This window comes from Cetorhinus maximus, unplaced genomic scaffold (assembly GCF_964194155.1).
Source record: "Cetorhinus maximus unplaced genomic scaffold, sCetMax3.hap1.1 HAP1_SCAFFOLD_933, whole genome shotgun sequence".
Classification (NCBI taxonomy): domain Eukaryota; kingdom Metazoa; phylum Chordata; class Chondrichthyes; order Lamniformes; family Cetorhinidae; genus Cetorhinus; species Cetorhinus maximus.
Genome location: NW_027596875.1, coordinates 1 through 21,294, shown reverse-complemented (window position 1 = coordinate 21,294; position 21,294 = coordinate 1). Strand labels below are relative to the sequence as shown.

The 21,294-nt window shown below is 51.6% G+C and overlaps 1 protein-coding gene and 1 long non-coding RNA gene across 3 annotated transcripts; both read right to left on the bottom strand.

Moving 5' to 3' along the window:
• Nucleotides 1-11,870: 11,870 nt before the first annotated feature.
• LOC144675287 (uncharacterized) lies at nucleotides 11,871-12,781 on the bottom strand. The gene has a single exon (XM_078536147.1). It carries the CDS (start codon nucleotides 12,762-12,764, stop codon nucleotides 11,889-11,891), a length of 876 nt encoding a protein of 291 aa, XP_078392273.1. The 5' UTR covers nucleotides 12,765-12,781; the 3' UTR covers nucleotides 11,871-11,888.
• Nucleotides 12,782-18,534: 5,753 nt separating this feature from the next.
• LOC144675286 (uncharacterized) lies at nucleotides 18,535-20,383 on the bottom strand. Of its 2 annotated transcripts, none has more exons than XR_013574915.1 (5): nucleotides 20,309-20,383; nucleotides 19,270-19,293; nucleotides 19,031-19,078; nucleotides 18,900-18,945; nucleotides 18,535-18,706 (listed from the first exon to the last, which is right to left on the bottom strand). It is a non-coding gene; the product is annotated as an uncharacterized LOC144675286 (long non-coding RNA). The 2 variants fall into 2 exon arrangements; XR_013574916.1 differs by having other exon boundaries at nucleotides 18,535-18,680; nucleotides 18,922-18,945.
• Nucleotides 20,384-21,294: the final 911 nt, after the last annotated feature.

Here is a 21,294-nt window from a genome sequence, read left to right as displayed (position 1 = left end):
TAAAAGTCTAATGATGACCGTGAAACCAAGGTCAATTGTTGTAAGAACCCTTGTTGTTCGCGAACATCCTTCAGGGAAGGAAATCTGCCCTCCTTACCTGGTCTGGCCTACATGTGACTCCAGACCCACAGCAATGTGGTTGATTCTTAAATGCCTTCTGAAATGACCTAGCCAGCCATTCAGTTGTATCAGTTGCAAAAAAGGAATGAAAATGGACGGACCACTCACCATCGACCAAGGCACCGGAAACAACAACAGCAATCTCAGCTCTGTATGCCCTGCAAAGTCCTCCTTACAAACATCTGGGGGCTAATGCCAAAATTGGGAGAGCTGTCTCACAGTAACAGACTGACATAGTCACCCTCACGGAATTATACCTTATAGCCAGTGTCCCAGACACCACCGTCACCATCCCTGGGTATGTCCTGTCCCACTGGTAGGACAGACCCAGCAGCGGTGGTGGCACAGTGGTATACAGTCGGGAGGGAGTTGCCCTGGGAGTCCTCAATATCGACTCCGGACCCCATGACTTCTTATGGCACCAGGTCAAACATGGGCAAGGAAACCTCCTGCTGATTACCATGTACCGCCCTCCCTCAGCTGCTGAATCAGTGCCCCTCCACGTTGAACACCACTTGGAGGGTGGTAAGGGTGCAGAATGTATTCTGGGTGGGGGACTTCAATGTCCATCATCAAGAGTGGCATGGTAGCACCATTACTGGCCAAGTCATCATGGCCCGGCATATCCCCACTCTACCATTACCATCAAGCCAGGAGATCAACCCTAGTTCAATGAAGAGTGTAGGAGGGCATGCAAGGAGCAGCACCAGGCATAGCTAAAAGTGAGGTGTCAACCTGGTGAAGCTACAACACAGGACTACTTGCGTGCTAAACAGCATAAGCAGCAAGTGATAGAGCTAAGCAATCCCACAACCAACGGATCAGATCTAAGCTCTGCAGTCCTGTCACATCCAGTCATGAATGGTGGTGGACAATTAAACAACACACTGGAGGAGGAGTGTCCACAAATATCCCCATCCTCAATGATGGAGGAGCCCAGCACATCAGTGCAAAAGATAAGGCTGAAGCATTTGCTACAATCTTCAGCCAGAAATGCCAAGTGGATGATCCATCTCAGCCTCCTCTGGAGGTCCCCAGCATCACAGGTGCCAGTCTTCAGCCAAATCGATTCACTCCATGTGATATCAAGAAACATCTGAAGGCACTGGATACTGCAAAGTCTATGGGCCCTGACAATATTCCAGCAATAATACTGAAGACTTGTGCTCCAGAACTTGCCGCACCCTTAGCCAAGCTGTTCCAGTACAGCTACAACACTGGCACCTATCCGGCTATATGGAAAATTGTCCAGGTATATCCTGTTTACAAATGCAGCAAGATCTGGACAATATCCAGACTTGGGCTGACAAGTGGCAAGTAACATTCTTGCCACACAAGTGTCAGGCAATGACCATCTCCAACAAGAGAGAATCTAACTATCACCCCTTGATGTTCAATGGCATTATCATCACTGAATCCCCCACTATCAGTATCCTCAGGGTTACCATTGACCAGAAACTGAACTGGACCAGCCATATAAATACTGTGGCCCTAAGAGCAGGTCAGAGGCTGGGAATCGTGTGATGAGTAACTCACCTACTGACTCCCCAAAGCCTGTCCACCATCTACAAGGCACAAGTCAGGAGTGTGATGGAATACTCCCCACTTGCCTGGATGAGTGCAGCTCCCACAACACTCAAGAAGCTCGACACCATCCAGGACAAAGCAGCCCCGCTTGATCAGCACCCCATCCACAAACATTCACTCCCTCCAGCAACGATGCACAGTAGCAGCACTGTGTGTACCGTCTACAAGATGCACTGCAGGAATTCACCAAGGCTCCTTCGACAGCACCTTCCAAACCCACGACCACTACCATCTAGAAGGACAAGGGCAGCAGACACATGGGAACATCACCACCTGGAAGTTCCTCTCCAAGCCACTCACCATCCTGACTTGGAATTATATCGGCCATTCTTTCACTGTCGCTGGGTCAAAATCCTGGAACTCCCTCCCTAACAGCGCTGTGGGTGTACCTACACCGCACGGACAAAATCCTGGAACTCCCTCCCTAACAGTGCCATGGGTGTACCTACATTGCATGGACAAAATCCTGGAACTCCCTCCCTAACAGCGACATGGGTGTATCTACACCACATGGACAAAATCCTGGAACTCCCTCCCCAACAGCGCCGTGGGTGTACCTACACCAAACGGACAAAATCCTGGAACTCCCTCCCTAACAGCGCCGTGGGTGTACCTACACCACACGTACAAAATCCCGGAACTCCCTCCCTAACAGCGCCTCCTAAAACACTCCGTGATCTCTGTGCTCCTCCGATTCCGGCCTCTCGAGCATCCCCCGATTCCCATCGCTCCGCCATTGGCAGCCAGGCCTTCAGCCGCCTGGGGGACAGGGGCACTGAGCTCGGAAATTCCCTCCCTAAGCCTCCCCGCCTCTCTCTTCCTTTCAGACACTCTTTAAGACATCCCTCTTTGAATTAGCCTCTGGCCCCCCAACCTGAGTATCACTCTCCGTCTCACGGTGAGTTTGACCTCACACCCACCTCTGCGACTCGGGAGAGTTCAGGAGTTAATGCTGCTGGACGTGCGGCTGTTGTATTTGTTGGGGGGTTTTCCCAGGTATTGGGAGAGTTCGGGAGGTCGGGCGTGGGGAGCGTTCCCAGGTCTGGGAATGAGCCGCCTGTGGTCAATGGCAGATGTGTGTACCCAGAATGCAGAGCATGTTGGAATAGGCTGGGCCTCCTCACCAGGCGGAACTGCCATGTGCAGGTGCGAGTGCCCTCCACCCACTGGCGCAGAGGGGCACCCAAGGGGGATTTGGATTATTATCTGAATAGGAAGAATGCACAGGGTTACATGGAGAAGGCACTGGGTGAATTTTTCATTCGGAGAGCCAGTGCAGACATGATGGGCTGAATGGCCTCATTCTGCACTGTCACAATTTGTGATTCTACAAACTCTCCTTCCCCACACTCTCAGGCAGTGCGTTCCCGATCCTAACCACTCGATTGACCCTGTCTCCCCTACACTCTCAGACAGTGCGTTCCAGATCCTAACCACTCGATTGACCCTGTCTCCCCCACACTCTCAGACAGAGCATTCCAAATCCTAACCACTCGATTGACCCTGTCTCCCCCACCCTCTCAGACAGTGCGTTCCAGACCCTAACCACTCGATTGACCCTGTCTCCCCCACACTCTCAGACAGTGCGTTCCAGATCTGAACCACTCGCTGGGTGAAAAAGTTTCTCCTCATGTCTCCATTGCTTCTTTTCCCAATCCCCTTAAATCTGTGTCCCCTCTAGTTCTCCATCCTTCCGCCAATGGGAACAGTTTCTCCCTCTCTACTCTCTCCTGACCATTCATGATTTTGCACACACCCATCAAATCTCCTCTCGACCTCTTGCCCAAGGAAAACAATCCCAACTTCTCCAATCTATCCACGTGAACTGAAGTTCCTCATCCCTGGAGCCATTCTCGTCAATCTTTTCTGCACTCTCTCCAATGCCTTCACATCCTTCCTAAATTGCAGGGCCCAGAACTGGATGCAATACTCCAGCTGAGGCTGAATCAGATTCTTATAAAAGTTCACTTCCTTTTACTGCAGGGATAGTGGATGCGCTGGCTACAATTTTTCAAAATTCCTTAGATTCAGGAACGGTTCTATCAGATTGGAAGTTAGATAATGTTACACTGCTTTTTAAGAAAGGAGGGAGAGAAAAAACAGTGAACGATTAGCCAGTTAGCCTCATATCAGTCATTTTTGCAGGAATCTATTATTAAGGAAGTCTTAACAATATGAACAAGTCTTCAGGATTTTACGAAAAGGAAATCGTGTTTGACAAATTTATTAGAGTTTTTTGAGGACATAATTAGTAGAGTCGATAAAGGGGAACCAGTAGATGTATATCTGGCTTTCCAAAAGGCTTTCGATAAGGTGTCACACAAAAGGTTAAAAGACAAGATAAGGGCTCGTGGAATAAAAACAGAAAATGCTGGAATGTTTCGAGTCCCTGTGACCCTTCTTCGATTTGTCACTTATTTTCTTTTCGTATAATCATGATGACTTGTTCATGTTGTTCAGAGTTCCGAAGAAGGGTCGGATTCAAAACGTCAACTCTGCTTCTCTTTCCACAGAAGCTGTCAGACCTGTTGAGCTTTTCCAGCATTTTCTGTTTTTATTTCAGATTTCCAGCATCCGCTGTATTTTGCTATTATCTGCTATTATCTAAGGGCTCGTGGAGTTGTGATAATACATTAACATGGATAGAGGATTGGTTAACAGACAGAAAGCAGAGGATGGGCATAAATGGGGTATTTTCAAGTTGGCAGGCAGTGAATAGTGGGGTGCCCCAAGGATCAGTGCTGGCGCCTCAGCTATTTACAAAGCTAGGTGGGAAGATAAGCTGTGAGGAGGATACAAAGAGACAGCTGAGATGTAGACAGGCTAGGTGAGATGGCTGATGAAGTATAATGTGGGGAAGTGTGAAGTTATTCACTTTGGTTGTAAGAATGTTAAACTAGAATTTTTTTAAAAGGTGTGGAATTTGTAAGTGTTGATGTCCAAAGAGACTTGGATCTGCTCATACAGGGAACACGGAAAGTTAGCATGGAGGTGCAGCAAGCGATTAGGAAGGTAAATGGTGTGTTTATTGAAAGGGGATTGGGGTATAACTATAAAGAAGTCTTGCTACAATTGTACAGGGTTTTGGTGAGACCACATCTGGAATACCGTGTGCAGCTTTGGTCTCCACATTTAAGGAAGGATATATTTGTATTGGAGACGGTACAGTGAAGGAACACGAGATTGGTCCCTGGGGTGAGGGGGCTTTCCTGTATGGTGAGAGGCTGAGTAAATTGGGTTTATATTCTCTGGAGCTTAGAAGAATGAGAGGTGATCTCACTGAAACCGACAAAATTCGGAAGGGGTTGGACAGGGTGGGCACAGAGAGATAGTTTACGCTGGTCGGGAGAATCTAAAACACGGGGGGCACAGTCTCAGGATAAGGGGCTGATCATTTCGGACTGAGACGGAGAGAAATTTCTTCACTCAGAGGGTTGTGAATCTCTGGAATTCTCTCCCCCAGGGGGTTGTGGACACTCCATCGTTGAGGACACTTAAGGCCGGGATGGACAGATTTCTGGGGTCTCGGGGAATTGAGGGATTATGGGGAATGGGCGGGACAGCAGAGTTGAAGCCCAAGATCAGCCATGATCATATTGAATGGTGGAGCAGGCTCGATGGGCCGAATGGCCTCCCCCTGCTCCTATATTTTTTGTTTCACATTCTGAGATATGTTTGCAGGACAAGTTGATGAAGGTTGAAAAAGTTAAACACATCGGCAAAACAGCAGCAAATTTTTGCAGCTCCAGATCCCACAAGCAGTAATGTGATAGATACTCAGATCATCTTTATTGCTCAGGTTATTTCTAGGACAAATATCGGGGCCTGGGTCACTAGACCGGATCTACCCCCCCCCCGCCCGCTCTTTGTCCAAAAGTGGCCACGGGATCATGCACATCCAATCAGGCAGGCAGGTAAGACCTGGGTTCAACAGCACATCCAACAGTGCAGCACTCCCTCGGTACTGACCCCCTCGTCAGTGCATCACTCCCTCAGTACTGACCCACTGACAGTGCAGCACTCCCTCAGTACTGACCCTCTGACAGTGCAGCACTCCCTCAGTACTGACCCTCTGACAGTGCGGCACTCCCTCAGTACTGACCCTCTGACAGTGCAGCACTCCCTCAGTACTGACCCTCTGACAGTGCGGCACTCCCTCAGTACTGACCCTCCGACAGTGCAGCACTCCCTCAGTACTGACCCTCCGACAGTGCGGCACTCCCTCAGGACTGACCCTCCGACAGTGCGGCACTCCCTCAGGACTGACCCTCCGACGGTGCGGCACTCCCTCAGGACTGACCCTCCGACAGTGCGGCACTCCCTCAGGACTGACCCTCCGACAGTGCGGCACTCCCTCAGTACTGACTCTCCGACAGTGCGGCACTCCCTCAGTACTGACCTTCTGACAGTGCAGCACTCCCTCAGTACTGACCCTCTGACAGTGCAGCACTCCCTCAGTACTGACCCTCTGACAGTGTAGCACTCCCTCAGTACTGACTCTCCGACAGTGCAGCACTCCCTCAGTACTGACCCTCCGACAGTGCAGCACTCCCTCAGTACTGACCCTCCGACAGTGCAGCACTCCCTCAGTACTGACCCTCTGATAGTGCAGCACTCCCTTAGTACTGATGCTCTGACAGTTCAGCACTCCCTCAGTACTGACCCTCTGACAGTTCAGCACTCCCTCCGTCTTGGCTCTGGGTGACTGTCGGCCTGGATTATGGAGCGCAAGTCCTGGAGTATGCTATAATTTTATTCATTCACGGGACATGGGCTTCACTGGCTGGTTCTGCATTTATTGCCCATCCCCAATTGCCCTTGAGAAGGTGGTGGTGAGCTGCCTTCTTGAACTGATGCAGTCCATGTGGTGTAGGTACACCCACGGCGCTGTTAGGGAGGGAGTTCCGGGATTTTGTCTGTGTGGTGTAGGTACACCCACGGCACTGTTAGGGAGGGAGTTCCGGGATTTTGACCCAGCGACAGTGAAGGAATGGCTGATATATTTCCAAGTCAGGATGGTGAATGGCTTGGAAGGGAACTTCCAGGTGGTGATGTTCCCAACTACCTGCTGCCCTTGTCCTTCTAGATGGTAGTGGTCGTGGGTTGGGAAGGTGCTGTCGAAGGAGCCTTGGTGAATTCCTGCAGTGCATCTTGTAGATGGTACACACACTGCTGCTACTGTGCGTTGGTGGTGGAGGGAGTGAATGTTTGTGGATGGGGTGCTGATCAAGCGGGGCTGCTTTGTCCTGTACCGTGTTGAGCTTCTTGAGTGTTGTGGGAGCTGCATTCACCCAGGCAAGTGGAGAGTATTCCATCACACTCCTGACTTGTGCCTTGTAGATGGTGGACAGGCTTTGGGAAGTCAGGAGGTGAACAGGATTCCCAGCCTCTAACCTGCACTTGTAGCCACAGTATTTATATGGATAGTTCGGTTCAGTTTCTGGTCAATGGTAACCCCCAGGATGTTGATAGTGGGGGATTCAGTGAGGGTAATGCCGTTGAACATCAAGGGGCGATGGTTAGATTCTCTCTTGTTGGAGATGGTCATTGCCTGACACTTGTGTGGCGCGAATGTTACTTGCCACTTGTCAAGTGAATGGTGCTGAACATTGTGCAATCATCAGTGAACATCCCCACTTCTGACCTTATGATTGAAGGAAGGTCATTGTTGAAGCAGCTGAAGATGGTTGGGCCGAGGACACTACCCTGAGGAACTCCTGCAGTGATGGCCTGCAGCTGAGATGACTGACCTCCAACAACCACAACCATCTTCCTTTGTGCTAGGTATGACTCCAACCAGTGGAGAGTTTTCCCCCTGATTCCCATTGACTCCAGTTTTGCTAGGGCTCCTTGATGCCACACTCGGTCAAATGCAGCCTTGATGTCAAGGGCAGTCACTCTCACCTCACCTCAGGAGTTCAGCTCTTTTGTCCATGTTTGAATCAAGGCTGTAATGAGGTAAGGAGCTGAGTGACCCTGGCAGAACCCAGTGACCCCTTCCATTACTTTCCTGATGGTTGAGAGTGGACTGATGGGGCGGTAATTGGCCGGGTTCGATTTGTCCTGCTTTTTGTGTACAGGACATACCTGGGGCAATTTTCCACATAGCCGGGTAGATGCCAGTGTTGTAACTGTACTGGAGCAGCTTGGCTAGGGGCACAGCAAGTTCTGGAGCACAAGTCGTCAGTACTATTGCTGGAATATTGTCTGGGCCCATAGCCTTTGCAGTATCCAGTACCCTCAGCCGGAGTGAATTGAATTGGCTGAAGACTGGCATCTGTGATGCTGGGGACCTCCGGAGGAGGCCGAGATGGATCATCCACTTGGTGCTTCTGGCTGAAGATTGTAGCAAATGCTTCAGCCTTATCTTTTGCACTGATGTGCTGGGCTCCTCCATCATTGAGGATGGGGATATTTGTGGAGCCTCCTCTTCCAGTGAGTTGTTTAATTGTCCACCACCATTCATGACTGGATGTGGTAGGACTGCAGAGCTTAGATCTAATCCGTTGGTTGTGGGATTGCTTAGCCCTGTCTATCACTTGCTGCTTATGCTGTTAGGCACACAAATAGTCCTGCTTTATAGCTTCACCAGGTTGACACCTCATCTTTAGGCATGCCTGGTGCTGCTCCTGGCATGCCCTCCTGCACTCTTCACTGAACCAGGGTTGATCCCCTGGCTTGATGGTAATGGTAGAGTGGGGGATATGCCAGGCCGTGAAGTTAGAGATTGTGTTCGAGTACAATTCTGCTGCTGCCCCACAGCGCCTCATGGATGCCCAGCCCTGAGCTGCTAGATCTGTTTGAAATCTATCCCATTTAGCACGGTGATAGTGCCACACAACATGGTGGAGGGTATTCTCAATGTGAAGGTGGGACATCGTCTCCGACAGTGCAGCACTCCTTCAGTACTGCCACCGGGGGAGTGTCGGCCTGGATTATGGAGCTCAAATCCTAGAGTATATACATCTCCCTCCGACAGTGCAGCACTCCCTCAGTACTGGCACCGGGGGGAGTGTCGGCCTGGATTATGGAGCTCAAATCCTAGACTTTATACATCTCCCTCCAACAGTGCAGCACTCCCTCAGTACTGGCACCGGGGGGAGTGTCGGCCTGGATTATGGAGCTCAAATCCTAGAGTATATACATCTCCCTCCGACAGTGCAGCACTCCCTCAGTACTGGCACCGGGGGGAGTGTCGGCCTGGATTATGGAGCTCAAATCCTAGAGTATATACATCTCCCTCCGACAGTGCAGCACTCCCTCAGTACTGGCACCGGTGAGAGTGTAAATCTGGATTCTCTAACCACAAGCTTCTGCCCCTGATCCACAGCCGCCTTCTTACTGGTTGCTTGATGTCTTTTGCTGTTCGAGTCTCTGGTATATCTTTGCTTGATCTCCGTGCTACGCTCCCTAATCTAGTTCCTGACTGCTGACTTGAGTGTGTACAGAGTGACGACAGCAAGTGATTCGGGAGGCAAATGGCCCTTATTGCGAGGGGGATGGAGTATAAAAGCCGGGAAGTCTTGCTCCAAGTGTACAGGGCACTGGGGAGTCCGCACCTGGAACACTGTGGACAGTTTTGGTCTCCTGACTCAAGGAGGGACAGACTCATATTGGAGGCCGTTCGGAGAAGGTTCACTGGGCTGATTCCCGGGATGAAGGGGGATTTGTCTGATGAGGAAAGGTTGAGCAGGTTGGGCCCTGTACCCATTGGAGTTTAGAAGAATGAGAGGTGATCTTATTGAAACAGATAAGATCCTGAGGGAGGACAGGGTGGAGGCTGAGGGGATGTTTACCCCCCTCATGGGGGAATCTAGAACGAGGGGGAGGGGGAGACACAGTTTCAGAATGAGGGGTCTCCCATTGAAGACGGAGATGAGGAGGAATTTCTTCTCTCCGAGGGTGGTCAGTCTGTGGAATTCTCTCCCCCCCCTCATAGCGCAGTGGGGGCCGGGGCGTTGAATATATTCGAGGCTGAGGTAGACAGGTTTCTGATCGACAGGGGGAGGCGAGGGGTATGGAGAGACAAACAGGAGAGCGGAGCTGAGACCACAATCGGATCAGCCACGATCTTATCGAATGGGGGTAGCAGGCTCGAGGGGCCGATTGGCCCACTCCTGCTTCTAACTCCTGTGTTCCAGTGGCTGAGAGTTTCCCGTTTGCTGCTGTGTGCTTTCCACATCTTTCACTCGCTCCAACATCATCAAAGGTCACAGGAGAAACTGGGAGAGATCTTAATGAAGTAGACAGGATCCTTGACTTTATTATTAGACAGAGTACAGTTCGCTGCTGGAGGACCCTGTCCAGTTCTGGGCACCGCACACTTTAGGAAGGTCAAGCTCTCTCCTCCCTCCCGACCATCTCTTTCTCTCCGGCATCTCGGCCTGAACCAGACTGTTGTCTCCCTTTCCGGTCACCGGGGTTTCAGGAATTCCTCGGAGAGAGAGAGGGGGTGCGGAGGAGATTTCCAGGAACTGTTCCCCCACCCCACCCCGGGGGGGAAGGGGAGGAACTTCAGACCGCGCGGAGAGAGAGAGAGAGAGAGAGACCGGGAGGAGCCGGGGGTCCTCGTTCTCCTCGGAGCGGAGAAGGTTAAGGGGGAGATTGAATTGAGGCGTTCGGAATCGGGAAGGGTCTGCGATGGGGGAGGGGGGTCAATGAGGAGAAACTGTTCCCGGTGGCAGGAGGGTCGGGAACCAGAGGGGGACACAGATTGAGGGCGATCGGGGGGAAAGAACCAGAGGGGGACGGGGTTGGTGGGGGTGGGGGGGGTGGGGGTGGAGATGGGGGTTGGGTGGGGGTGGGGAGGGGGGGGTGGTGGAGATGGGGAAAGATTTAGTTTTAAACACAGCGAGTTGTTGTGATCTGGAAGGCGCTGCCCGAAAGGGCGGCGGAAGCAGATTCAATCGGCATTTTCAAAAAGGGGAAATCGGATAAATACTCGAAGGGGGAACATTGACAGGGAGAGGGAGGGAGGGAGGGAGGGGAGGGGGAGAAGGAAGAGGTGGGAGGGAAAAGAGAGGGAGGGAAAGGGGTGAGGACAGACGGAGTGAGAGAGGCAGGAGCGTGAAGAGTGAACAGAGAGTGAACAATTAAATCCAGAGAAGGGAGGGGGGTGGGGAGAGGAGAGGGCGGGGAGGGGGAGAGGAGAGGGCGGGGAGGGGGAGAGGAGAGGGCGATGAGGATGAGGTGAGGGGGAGAGGAGAGGGCGATGAGGATGAGGTGAGGGGGAGAGGAGAGGGCGATGAGGAGAGGAGAGGGCGATGAGGAGGAGGGGAGGGCGATGAGGAGGGGAGGGCGATGAGGAGAGGAGAGGGCGATGAGGAGAGGTGAGGGCGATGAGGAGAGGAGAGGGCGATGAGGAGAGGAGAGGGCGATGAGGAGAGGAGAGGGCGATGAGGAGAGGAGAGGGCGATGAGGAGAGGGCGATGAGGAGAGGAGAGGGCGATGAGGAGAGGGCGATGAGGAGGAGCGGAGGGGGAGAGGAGAGGGCGATGAGGAGGAGGGGATGGGGAGAGGAGAGGTCGATGAGGAGGAGGGGAGGGGGAGAGGAGAGGGCGATGAGGAGGAGGGGAGGGGAGAGGAGAGGGCGATGAGGAGGAGGGGAGGGGAGAGGAGTGGGCGATGAGGAGGAGGGGAGGGGGCGAGGAGAGGGCGATGAGGAGGAGGGGAGGGGGCGAGGAGAGGGCGATGAGGAGGGGAGGTTGGAGCAGTGAGGAGGATGAGGGGGTTGGGGGAAGAGGCGAGGAGGATAATGGGGAGGGGTTGAGGGGGAGGGGAAGGGCTGAGGTGAGGAGAATGAGGGGGAGGCGAGGAGGATGAGGGGGAGGGGAGATGGGTGGGAATGAGGGAGAGGGGAGGAGGGGGAGGTGAAGAGGATGAGGGGGAGGGGGGATGAGGAGAGGCGAGGAGGATGAGGGGAGGGGAAGGGATGAGGGGGAGGGGGAGGGGAGGAGGCGAGCAGGATGAGGGGGAGGGGAATGGGGATGAGGGGAGGGGGAGAGGTGAGGAGAATGAGGATGAGGGGGAGGGGAGGGGCTTGAAGGGGAGGGGAGATGGGCGGGAGGTGGGAAGGAGGGGAGAGATGAGGAGGATAAGGGGAGGGGAGGGGTGGGGAGGGGGATGAGGGGGAGGGAGGGGGAAGTGAGGAGGATGAGGGAGGGGGAGGGGACGGAGGGTCTCTAGTCTCCGCCCAGGCACTGCAGTGGGTAGGGACTCTGCCCAAAGTGGGCGAGCTGGTGGTTGGCGAGGTGGGCAGACTGGGTGAAGGCCTTGTCACACCGCAGGCACTGGAAGGGCCTCTCGCCGGTGTGGATGCGGCAGTGCACGGTCAAGCAGGAGGAGCGGGTGAAGGCCTTGCTGCAGTACGGACAGGCGAAGGGCCGTTCGCCGGTGTGGTTCCGCTGGTGCCGCAGGAGCTCGGTTGAGTTGGTGAAGGCCTTGGCGCAGTCCCCACACTTGAAGGGCTTGTCGGCGGCGTGGATGCGGCGGTGGACGGTCAGGTAGGAGGACTGGGTGAAGGCTTTGCCGCAATCGGGACAGCAGAACGGCCGTTCCCCGGTGTGCACCCGCAGGTGTTTGATCAGGCTGGACGAGTAGGTGAAGGCCTTGGCGCACACCGAGCACAGGAAGGGCTTCTCGCCGGTGTGGATTCGCCGGTGAGCCGACAGGTGGGAGGATTTGGTGAAATCTTTGCCGCACTCGGCGCAGGTGAAGGGTTTCTCGCCGCTGTGCAGCCGCCGGTGCCTCAGAAGGTCGGTGGAGTTGGTGAAACGGCTCTCGCACTCACCGCAGGCGAATGGCCTCTCCTGGCTGTGGCTGCGCCGGTGCACCAGGAGCTGCGAGGACTTGCAGAAGCTCTTACCGCATGACAGGCACTGGTGCGGCTTCTCGCCAGTGTGCGTGCGCCGGTGGTCCGTCAGCGACGACGACTTGGTGAAGAGCTTCAGGCACAGCGGGCACTGATGGCGCCTCTCCGGCGCTTCCCCCACTGCAACCACGTCGCGCCCACAAACAGCTCCTCTCAGCGCCTCGCTGCTCTCCACGGAATCATCCATCCCGGCAACGTCCGACACAGACTGAGAACCAAAATAAATACCATCAACACCGTCCCCATCAAACACTCCCAGGACAGTTACAGCACGGGGTTAGATACAGAGTAAAGCTCCCTCTACACTGTCCCCATCAAACACTCCCAGGGCAGGTACAGCACCGGGTTAGATACAGAGTAAAGCTCCCTCTACACTGTCCCCATCAAACACTCCCAGGACAGGTACAGCACGGGGTTAGATACAGAGTAAAGCTCCCTCTACACTGTCCCCATCAAACACTCCCAGGACAGGTACAGCACCGGGTTAGATACAGAATAAAGCTCCCTCTACACTGTCCCCATCAAACACTCCCAGGACAGGAACAGCACAGATCCAACAGAGGGCACTGGTGAGAAGTGACTGAAGCATTCTGGGAGAAGTCATCGCAGCCACCGCGACTCAGGAGGGAATTGAGGAGGACCCACTGTTAAAGAATGGAATAGCCCCAAACATTACATTGCTGTTGTGTTTCCATCCTTCCCTCCTCCTCAAACCTAAAAAAATAGAGAGGAAGAGGCAGTGCCTTCAGGAGAGCACCAGACCTGCCTTCTGAAAGTCGATTTTAAAGAAAAAGCAGCTGATTGGTGAGTAAATCCTGGGAGCAGACTCGGAGGGAGGAGCACCGGAGCAGTAAGTATAAATCTAGCTTACCTCGGGGATTCGCGGCCTTGTCTCTAGGGAGCAGACTCTGAGGGAGGAGCACCGGAGCGGTGAGTATAAATCTAGCTTACCTCGGGGATTCGCGGCCTTGTCTCTAGGGAGCAGACTTGGAGGGAGGAGCACCGGAGCGGTGAGTATAAATCTAGCTTACCTCGGGGATTTGCGGCCTTGTCTCTACGGAGCAGACTCGGAGGGAGGAGCACTGGAGCGGTGAGTATAAATCTAGCTTACCTCGGGGATTTGCGGCCTTGTCTCTAGGGAGCAGACTCGGAGGGAGGAGCACCAGAGCGGTGAGTATAAATCTATCTTACCTCGGGGATTCGTGACCTTGTCTCCAGGGAGCAGACTCGGAGAGAGGAGCACCGGAGCGGTGACCTCGGGGTACAGAATAACTGAAGCCAAAACTGAAAAAGTGAAGTCACAGGAAAACTGTGACCTGATTGGTTGGTAGGAAATCTGCACCAAATTTGAAAAAAAAAAACTGCAAGCTAATTAATAAATGAATTATCTAAGTGGAGATGGCTGGGCAGGTGATGTGCTGTAGCTGTATGATGTGGGAGCTGGCAGATCCCATTGCGAGCCGCAGTGACCACATCTGCAGCAAATGCTGGTTGCTGGAGGAATTCCGGCTCAGAATTGATGAGCTGGAGTCCGAGCTCTGGACGCTGCGGCACATCCGGGAGGGGGAGAGTTACCTGGAGGCTTTGTTTCAGGAGGCGGTCACACCCGGTAGATTAAGTACCTCAAGTTCGGTCAGTGGTCAAGGTCAGCAGGGTGTGACTGCAAGTGAGGCAGATAGAGGGCTCCTGTGTTCAGGAACAGAGGAGCCTCAGCTCTTGACCTTGTCCAACAGGTACGAGGTACTTGCTCCCTGTGTGGATGAGAAAGAGGGCTGTAGGGAGGATGAGCCAGCTGACCACGGCACTGTGGCACAGGAGGCCATTCAAAAGGGGGGAGCAAAAAGACAAGTGGTAGTTGTAGGGGATTCTATAATTAGGGGAATTGATAGCATCCTTTGAAAGCAGGATCGAGAGTCCCGCATGGTATATTGCCTGTCTCGTGCCAGGGTGAGGGACATCTCTGACCGGCTTGAAAGGATATTGAAGAGGGAGGGGGAGGATCCAGTTGTTGTGGTCCACGTCGGGACAAATAACATAGATAAGAGGAAACATAGGAAAGAGGACCTGTTTGGGGATTATCAGGACCTAGGGACTAAATTAAAGAACAGGACCTCAAGGGTTATAATCTCCGGATTACTACCCGAGCCACGTGCAAATTGGCATAGGGACACGAGAATAAGGGAAGTAAACACGTGGCTAAAGGAGTGGTGGGGGAAAGAGGGGTTCCATTTCGTGGGGCATTGGCATCAGTATTGGAACAGGAGGGATCTGTACCGTTGGGACAGTCTGCACCTGAACCGATCTGCGACCAATGTTCTAGCGAAAAGGGTAAATAGGGTGGTCAACAGGACTTTAAACTAGAAAGTGGGGTGGGGGGGTGGGGGAGGGAAGGGTAAAACTCCAAGAAGTATGACTAATGGGAAACAAAGCAGCAGGTTAGTGTGTGGGGGGGTGGATTCAACTTCAGGGAAAATTATGAAAAAACTGAAAAGAAAGGAGAGCCCAGGAGAACTAACTTCAAGCACATTAGATAAAGGGACGTCAATGAGAAAGGGGACGGGAAATACAGGACTGAAGATGTATCTGAATGCACGCAGTATACGAAATAAGGTCAATGAGCTTGTGGCGCAAATTGTAATTGGCAGGTATGATGTGGTGGGCATTACGGAGACATGGCTGCAAGGGGATCAGGACTGGGAGCTAAATATCCAAGGATATACATCCTATCGAAAAGATAGGCAGGTTGGCAAAGGGGGTGGGGTTGCTTTGTTAGTAAGAAATGAAATTAAATCGATAGCAAGAAATGACGTAGGGTCAGATGATGTAGAATCTGTGTGGGCAGAGTTGAGCAACCGCAAAGGTAAAAAAACCATAAATGGGAGTTATGTACAGGCGTCCGAACAGTATTCAGGATGTGGGGCACAAGATACATCAGGAGATAGAAAAGGTGTGTAAGAAAGGCAAGGTTACAGTGATCATGGGGGATTTCAAAAAGCAGGTAGACTGGGAAAAGCAGGTTGGTAGTGGATCCCAAGAAAAGGAATTTGTGGAATGTCTACGAGATGGCTTTTTGGAGCAGCTTGTGGTGGAGCCCACTAGGGAACAGGCAATTCTAGATTTAGTGATGTGTAATGAGGCAGATTTGATCAGGGAGCTTAAGGTGAAGGAACCCTTAGGAGGAAGTGTCCATAATATGATAGAATTTACCCTGCAATTTGAGAGGAAAAAGCTGGAATCAGATGTAACGGTATTACAGTTGAATAAAGGCAAGTACAGAGGCATGAGGGAGGAGCTGGCCAGAATTGACTGGGAGATGAGCCTAGCAGGAAAGACAGTGGAACAGCAATGGCAGGAGTTTCTGGGAGTAATTTGGGAGACACAGCAAAAATTCATCCCTAGGAAGAAGAAGCAGACGAAAGGGAGGACGAGGCAACCATGGCTGACAAGGGAAGTCAGGGACAGCATAGAAGCTAAAGAGAAAGCATACAATGCGGTGAAGAGCAGTGGGAAACCAGGGGATTGGGAAGCCTACAAAGACCAACAGAGAACAACTAAAAAAGAAATAAGGAGGGAGAAGGTTAAATATGAGGGTAAACTAGCCAGTAATATAAAAGAAGATTGCAAGAGTTTTTTTAGGTATATAAAGGGTAAGAGAGAGGCAAAAGTGGACATTGGGCCGCTGGAAAATGACGCTGGAGAAGTAGTAGTGGGGAACAAAGAAATGGCGGAGGAACTGAATAGGTACTTTGCGTCAGTCTTCACGGTGGAAGACATGAGTAACATCCCCAAAGTTCAAGAGAGTTGGGGGGCCGAGGTAAGTATGGTGGCCATTACCAAGAAGAAGGTGCTAGGAAAACTGAAAGGTCTGAAGGTGGATAAATCACCTGGACCAGATGGATGACACCCCAGAGTTCTGAAGGAGATAGCTGAAGAGATAGTAGAGGCGTTAGTGGTGATCTTTCAGGAATCACTGGAGTCAGGGAGGGTCCCAGAGGACTGGAAAATCGCTAATGTAACCCCCCTGTTTAAGAAGGGATTGAGGCAAAAGATGGGAAATTACAGGCCAATTAGCCTGACCTCGGTCGTTGGTAAGATTTTAGAGTCCATTATTAAGGATGAGATTTCAGAATACTTGGGAGTGCATGGTAAAATCGGGCAAAGTCAGCATGGTTTCATCAAGGGAGGTCATGCCTGACAAATCTGTTCGAATTCTTTGAGGAGGTAACGAGTAGGTTGGACAAAGGAGAGCCAATGGATGTTATCTACTTGGACTTCCAGAAGGCCTTTGACAAGGTGCTGCCACAGGAGGCTGCTCAGTAAGATAAGAGCCCATGGTGTTAGGGGCAAGGTACTAGCATGGATGGAAGATTGGCTGTCTGGCAGGAGGGAGAGAGTGGGGATAAGGGGGTCCTTCTCAGGATGGCGGCCTATGACTAGTGGAGTTCCGCAGGGGTCAGTGCTGGGACCACAACTTTTCACTTTATACATTAATGATCTAGATGAAGGAACTGAGGGCATCCTGGCTAAGTTTGCAGATGATACAAAGATAGGTGAAGGGACAGGTAATATTGAGGAGGCAGGGAGGCTGCAGAAGGATTTGGACATGTTAGGAGAATGGGCAAAGAAGTGGCAGATGGAATACAACGTGGGGAAGTGTGAGGTCATGCACTTTGGTAGGAAGAATAGAGGCATAGACTATTTTCTAAAAGGGGAGAGAATTGAGAAATCTGGAGTGCAAAGGGACTTGGGAGTCCTAGTCCAGGATTCTCTTAAGGTTAACTTGCAGGTTGAGTCGGTAGTTAGGAAGGCAAATGCAATGTTGGCATTTATTTTGAGAGGACTAGAATATAAAAGCAGGGATGTGCTGCTGAGGCTTTATAAGGTTCTGGTCAGACCACATTTAGAATATTGTGAGCAATTTTAGGTTCCGTATCTCAGGAAGGATGTGCTGGCCCTGGAGAGGGTCCAGAGGAGGTTCACGAGAATGATCCCAGGAATGAAAGGCTTAACATATGAGGAAAGTTTGAGGACTCTGGGTCTATACTCAATTGAGTTTAGAAGGATGAGGGGGAATCTGATTGAAAGTTACAGAATACTGAAAGGTCTGGATAGAGTGGACGTGGGAAGATGTTTCCATTAGTTGGAGAAACTAGGACCCGAGGGCACAGCCTCAGAGTAAAGGGAAGACCTTTTAGAACAGAGATGAGGAGAAACTTCTTTAGCCAGAGAGTGGTGAATCGATGGAAATCATTGCCACAGAAGGCTGTGGAGGCCAGGTCATTGAGTGTATTTAAGACCGAGAAAGATAGGTTCATGATTGGTAAGGGGATCAAAGATTATGGGGAGAAGGCGGGAGAATGGGGTTGAGAAACTTATCAGCCATGATTGAATGGTGGAGCAGATTCGATGGGCCGAATGGCCTAATTTCTGCTCCGATGTCTTATGGTCTTATGGTCTACACTGTCCCCACCAAACACTCCCAGGGCAGGTACAGCACGGGGTTAGATACAGAGTAAAACTCCCTCTACACTGTCCACATCAAGCACTCCCAGGACAGGTACAGCACAGGGTTGGATACAGAGTAAAGCTCCCTCTACACTGTCCCCATCAAACACTCCCAGGACAGGTACAGCACGGGGTTAGATACAGAGTAAAACTCCTCTCTCTCTCTCCAGTACTCACCTTCGCTCTCTCGCTCCTTTACTCACCTACCCTCTCTCTCTCTCCTTTACTCACCTTCCCTCCCTCTCTCCTTTACTCACCTTCCCTCTCTCGCCTTTACTCACGTCTCTCTCCTTTACTCACCTTCCCTCCCTCTCTCCTTTACTCACCTTCCCTCCCTCTCTCCTTTACTCACCTTCCCACTCTCATTCTCTCCTTTACTCACCTTCCCTCTCTCTCCCTCCTTTATTCACCTTCCCTCTCTCTCTCGCTCTCCTTCACTCACATTCCCTCTCTCTCTCCTTTACTCACCTTCCCTCTCTCTCCTTTACTCACCTTCCCTCTCTCTCTCTCCTTTACTCACCTTCCCTCTCTCTCCCTCCTTTACTCACCTTCCCTCTCTCTCTCCTTTACTCACCTTCCCTCTCTCTCCTTTACTCACCTTCCCTCTCTCTCTCCTTTACTCACCTTCCCTCTCTCTCTCCTTTACTCACCTTCCCTCTCCTCTATCTCCTTTACTCACCTTCCCTCTCTCTCTATCTCCTTTACTCACCTTCCCTCTCTCTCCATCTCCTTTACTCAACTTCCCTCTCTCGCCTTTACTCACCTCCCCGCCCTCTCTCTCCTTTACTCACCTTCTCTCTCCCTCTTCTTAACTCACCTTCCCTCTCTCCATTACTCACCTTCCCTCTCTCTCCTTTACTCACCTTCCCCTCTCTCTCTCCATTACTCACCTTCCCTCTCTCTCTCTCCTTTACTCACCTTCCCTCTCTCTCTATCTCCTTTACACACCTTCCCTCTCTCTCCTTTACTCACCTTCCCTCCCTCTCCTTTACTCACCTTCCCTCTCTCTCTCCTTTAATCACCATCCCTCTCTCTCTCCTTTAATCACCTTCCCTCTCTCTCTCCTTTACTCAACTTCCCTCTGTCTCTCTCCTTTACTCACCTTCCCTCTCTCTCTCTCTCTCTCCTTTACTCACCTTCCTCTCTCTCTCCTTTACTCACCTTCCCTCTCTCCCTCCTTTACTCACCTTCCCTCTCTCTCCTTTACTCACCTTCACTCTCTCTCTCCTTCACTCACCTTCCCTCTCTCTCTCTCCTTTCTCACCTTCCTCTCTCTCTCCTTTACTCACCTTCCTCTCTCTCTCCTTTACTCACCTTCTCTCTCTCTCCTTTACTCACCTTCTCTCTCTCTCTCTCCTTTACTCACCTTCCCTCTCTCTCTCCTTTACTCACCTTCCCTCTCTCTCTCTCCTTTACTCCCTTCCCTCTCTCTCTCCTTTACTCACCTTCCCTCTCTCTCTCTCATTTACACACCTTCGCTCTCTCTCTCCTTTACTCACCTTCCCTCTCTCTCACTACTTTACTCACCTTCCCTCTCTCTCTCCTTTACTCACCTTCCCTCTCTCCCTCCTTTACTCACCTTCCCTCTCTCTCCTTTACTCACCTTCACTCTCTCTCTCCTTTACTCACCTTCCCTCTCTCTCTCCTTTACTCACCTTCTCTCTCTCTCTCCTTTACTCACCTTCTCTCTCTCTCTCTCCTTTACTCACCTTCCCACTCTCTCTCTCATTTACTCACCTTCCCTCTCTCTCTCTCCTTTACTCGCCTACCCTCTCTCTCTCTCCTTTACTCACCTTCCCTCTCTCTCTCTCTCTCTCTCATTTACTCACCTTCGCTCTCTCTCTCCTTTACTCACCTTCCATCTCTCTCACTAATTTACTCACCTTCCCTCTCTCTCTCCTATGCTCACCTTCCCTCTCTCTCTCTCCTTTACTCACCTTCCCACTCTCTCTCTACTTTACTCACCTTCCCTCTCTCTCTCTCCTTTACTCACCTTCCCCTCTCTCTCTCCTTTACTCACCTCCCTCACTCTCTCTCCTTTACTCACCTTCCCTCTCTCTCTCTCCTTTACTCACCTTCCTCTCTCTCTCTCCTTTACGCACCTTCCCTCTCTCTCTCTCCTTTACTCACCTTCCCTCTCTCTCTCTCCTTTACTCACTTTCCCTCTCTCTCTCTCTCCTATACTCACCTTCCCTCTCTCTCTCTCTCTCTCTCTCATTTACTCACCTTCCCTCTCTCTCCTTTACTCACCTTCCCTCTCTCTCTCCTTTACTCACCTTCCCTCTCTCTCTCTCTCCTTTACTCACCTTCCTCATTCTCTCCTTTACTCACCTTCCCTCTCTCTCTCTCTCCTTAACTCACCGTCTCTCTCTCTCTCTCCGTTACTCACCTTCACTCTCTCTCTCTCCTTTACTCACCTACCCTTTCTCTCTCCTTTACTCACCTTCCCTCTCTCTCTCCTTTACTCACCTTCCCTCTCTCTCTCTCCTTTACTCAACTTCCCTCTCTCTCGATCCGTCACTCACCTTCACTCTCTCCTTTATTCACCTTCCCCCTCTCTCTCTCTCCATTACTCACCTTCTCTCTCTCTCCTTTATTCACCTTCCCCCTCTCTCTCTCTCCTTTACTCACCTTCCCTCTCTCTCTCCTTTAGTCACCTTCTCTCTCTCTCCTTTACTCACCTTCCTCTCTCTCTCTCCTTTACTCACCTTCCCTGTCTCTCTCCTTTACTCACCTTCCTCTCTCTCTCCTTTACTCACTTTCCCTCTCTCTCTCTCTCTCCTATACTCACCTTCCCTCTCTCTCTCGTTTACTCACCTTCCCACTCTCTCTCCTTTACTCACCTTCCCTGTCTCTCCTTTACTCACCTTCCCTCTCTCTCTCCTTTACTCACCTTCCCTCTCTCTCTCCCATTTACTCAACTTCCCTCTCTCTCTATCCGTCACTCACATTCACTCTCTCCTTTTTTCACCTTCCCCCTCTCACTACTTTACTCACCTTCCCTCTCTCTCACTACTTTACTCACCTTCCCTCTCTCTCACTACTTTACTCACCTTCCCTCTCTCTCTCTCCTTTACTCACCTTCCTTCTCTCTCTCTCTATCCTTTACTCACCTTCCCTCTCTCTCTCTCCTTTAATCACCTTCCCTCTCTCTCTCTCCTTTACTCACCTTCCTCTCTCTCTCACCTTTACTCACCTTCCCTCTCTCTCTA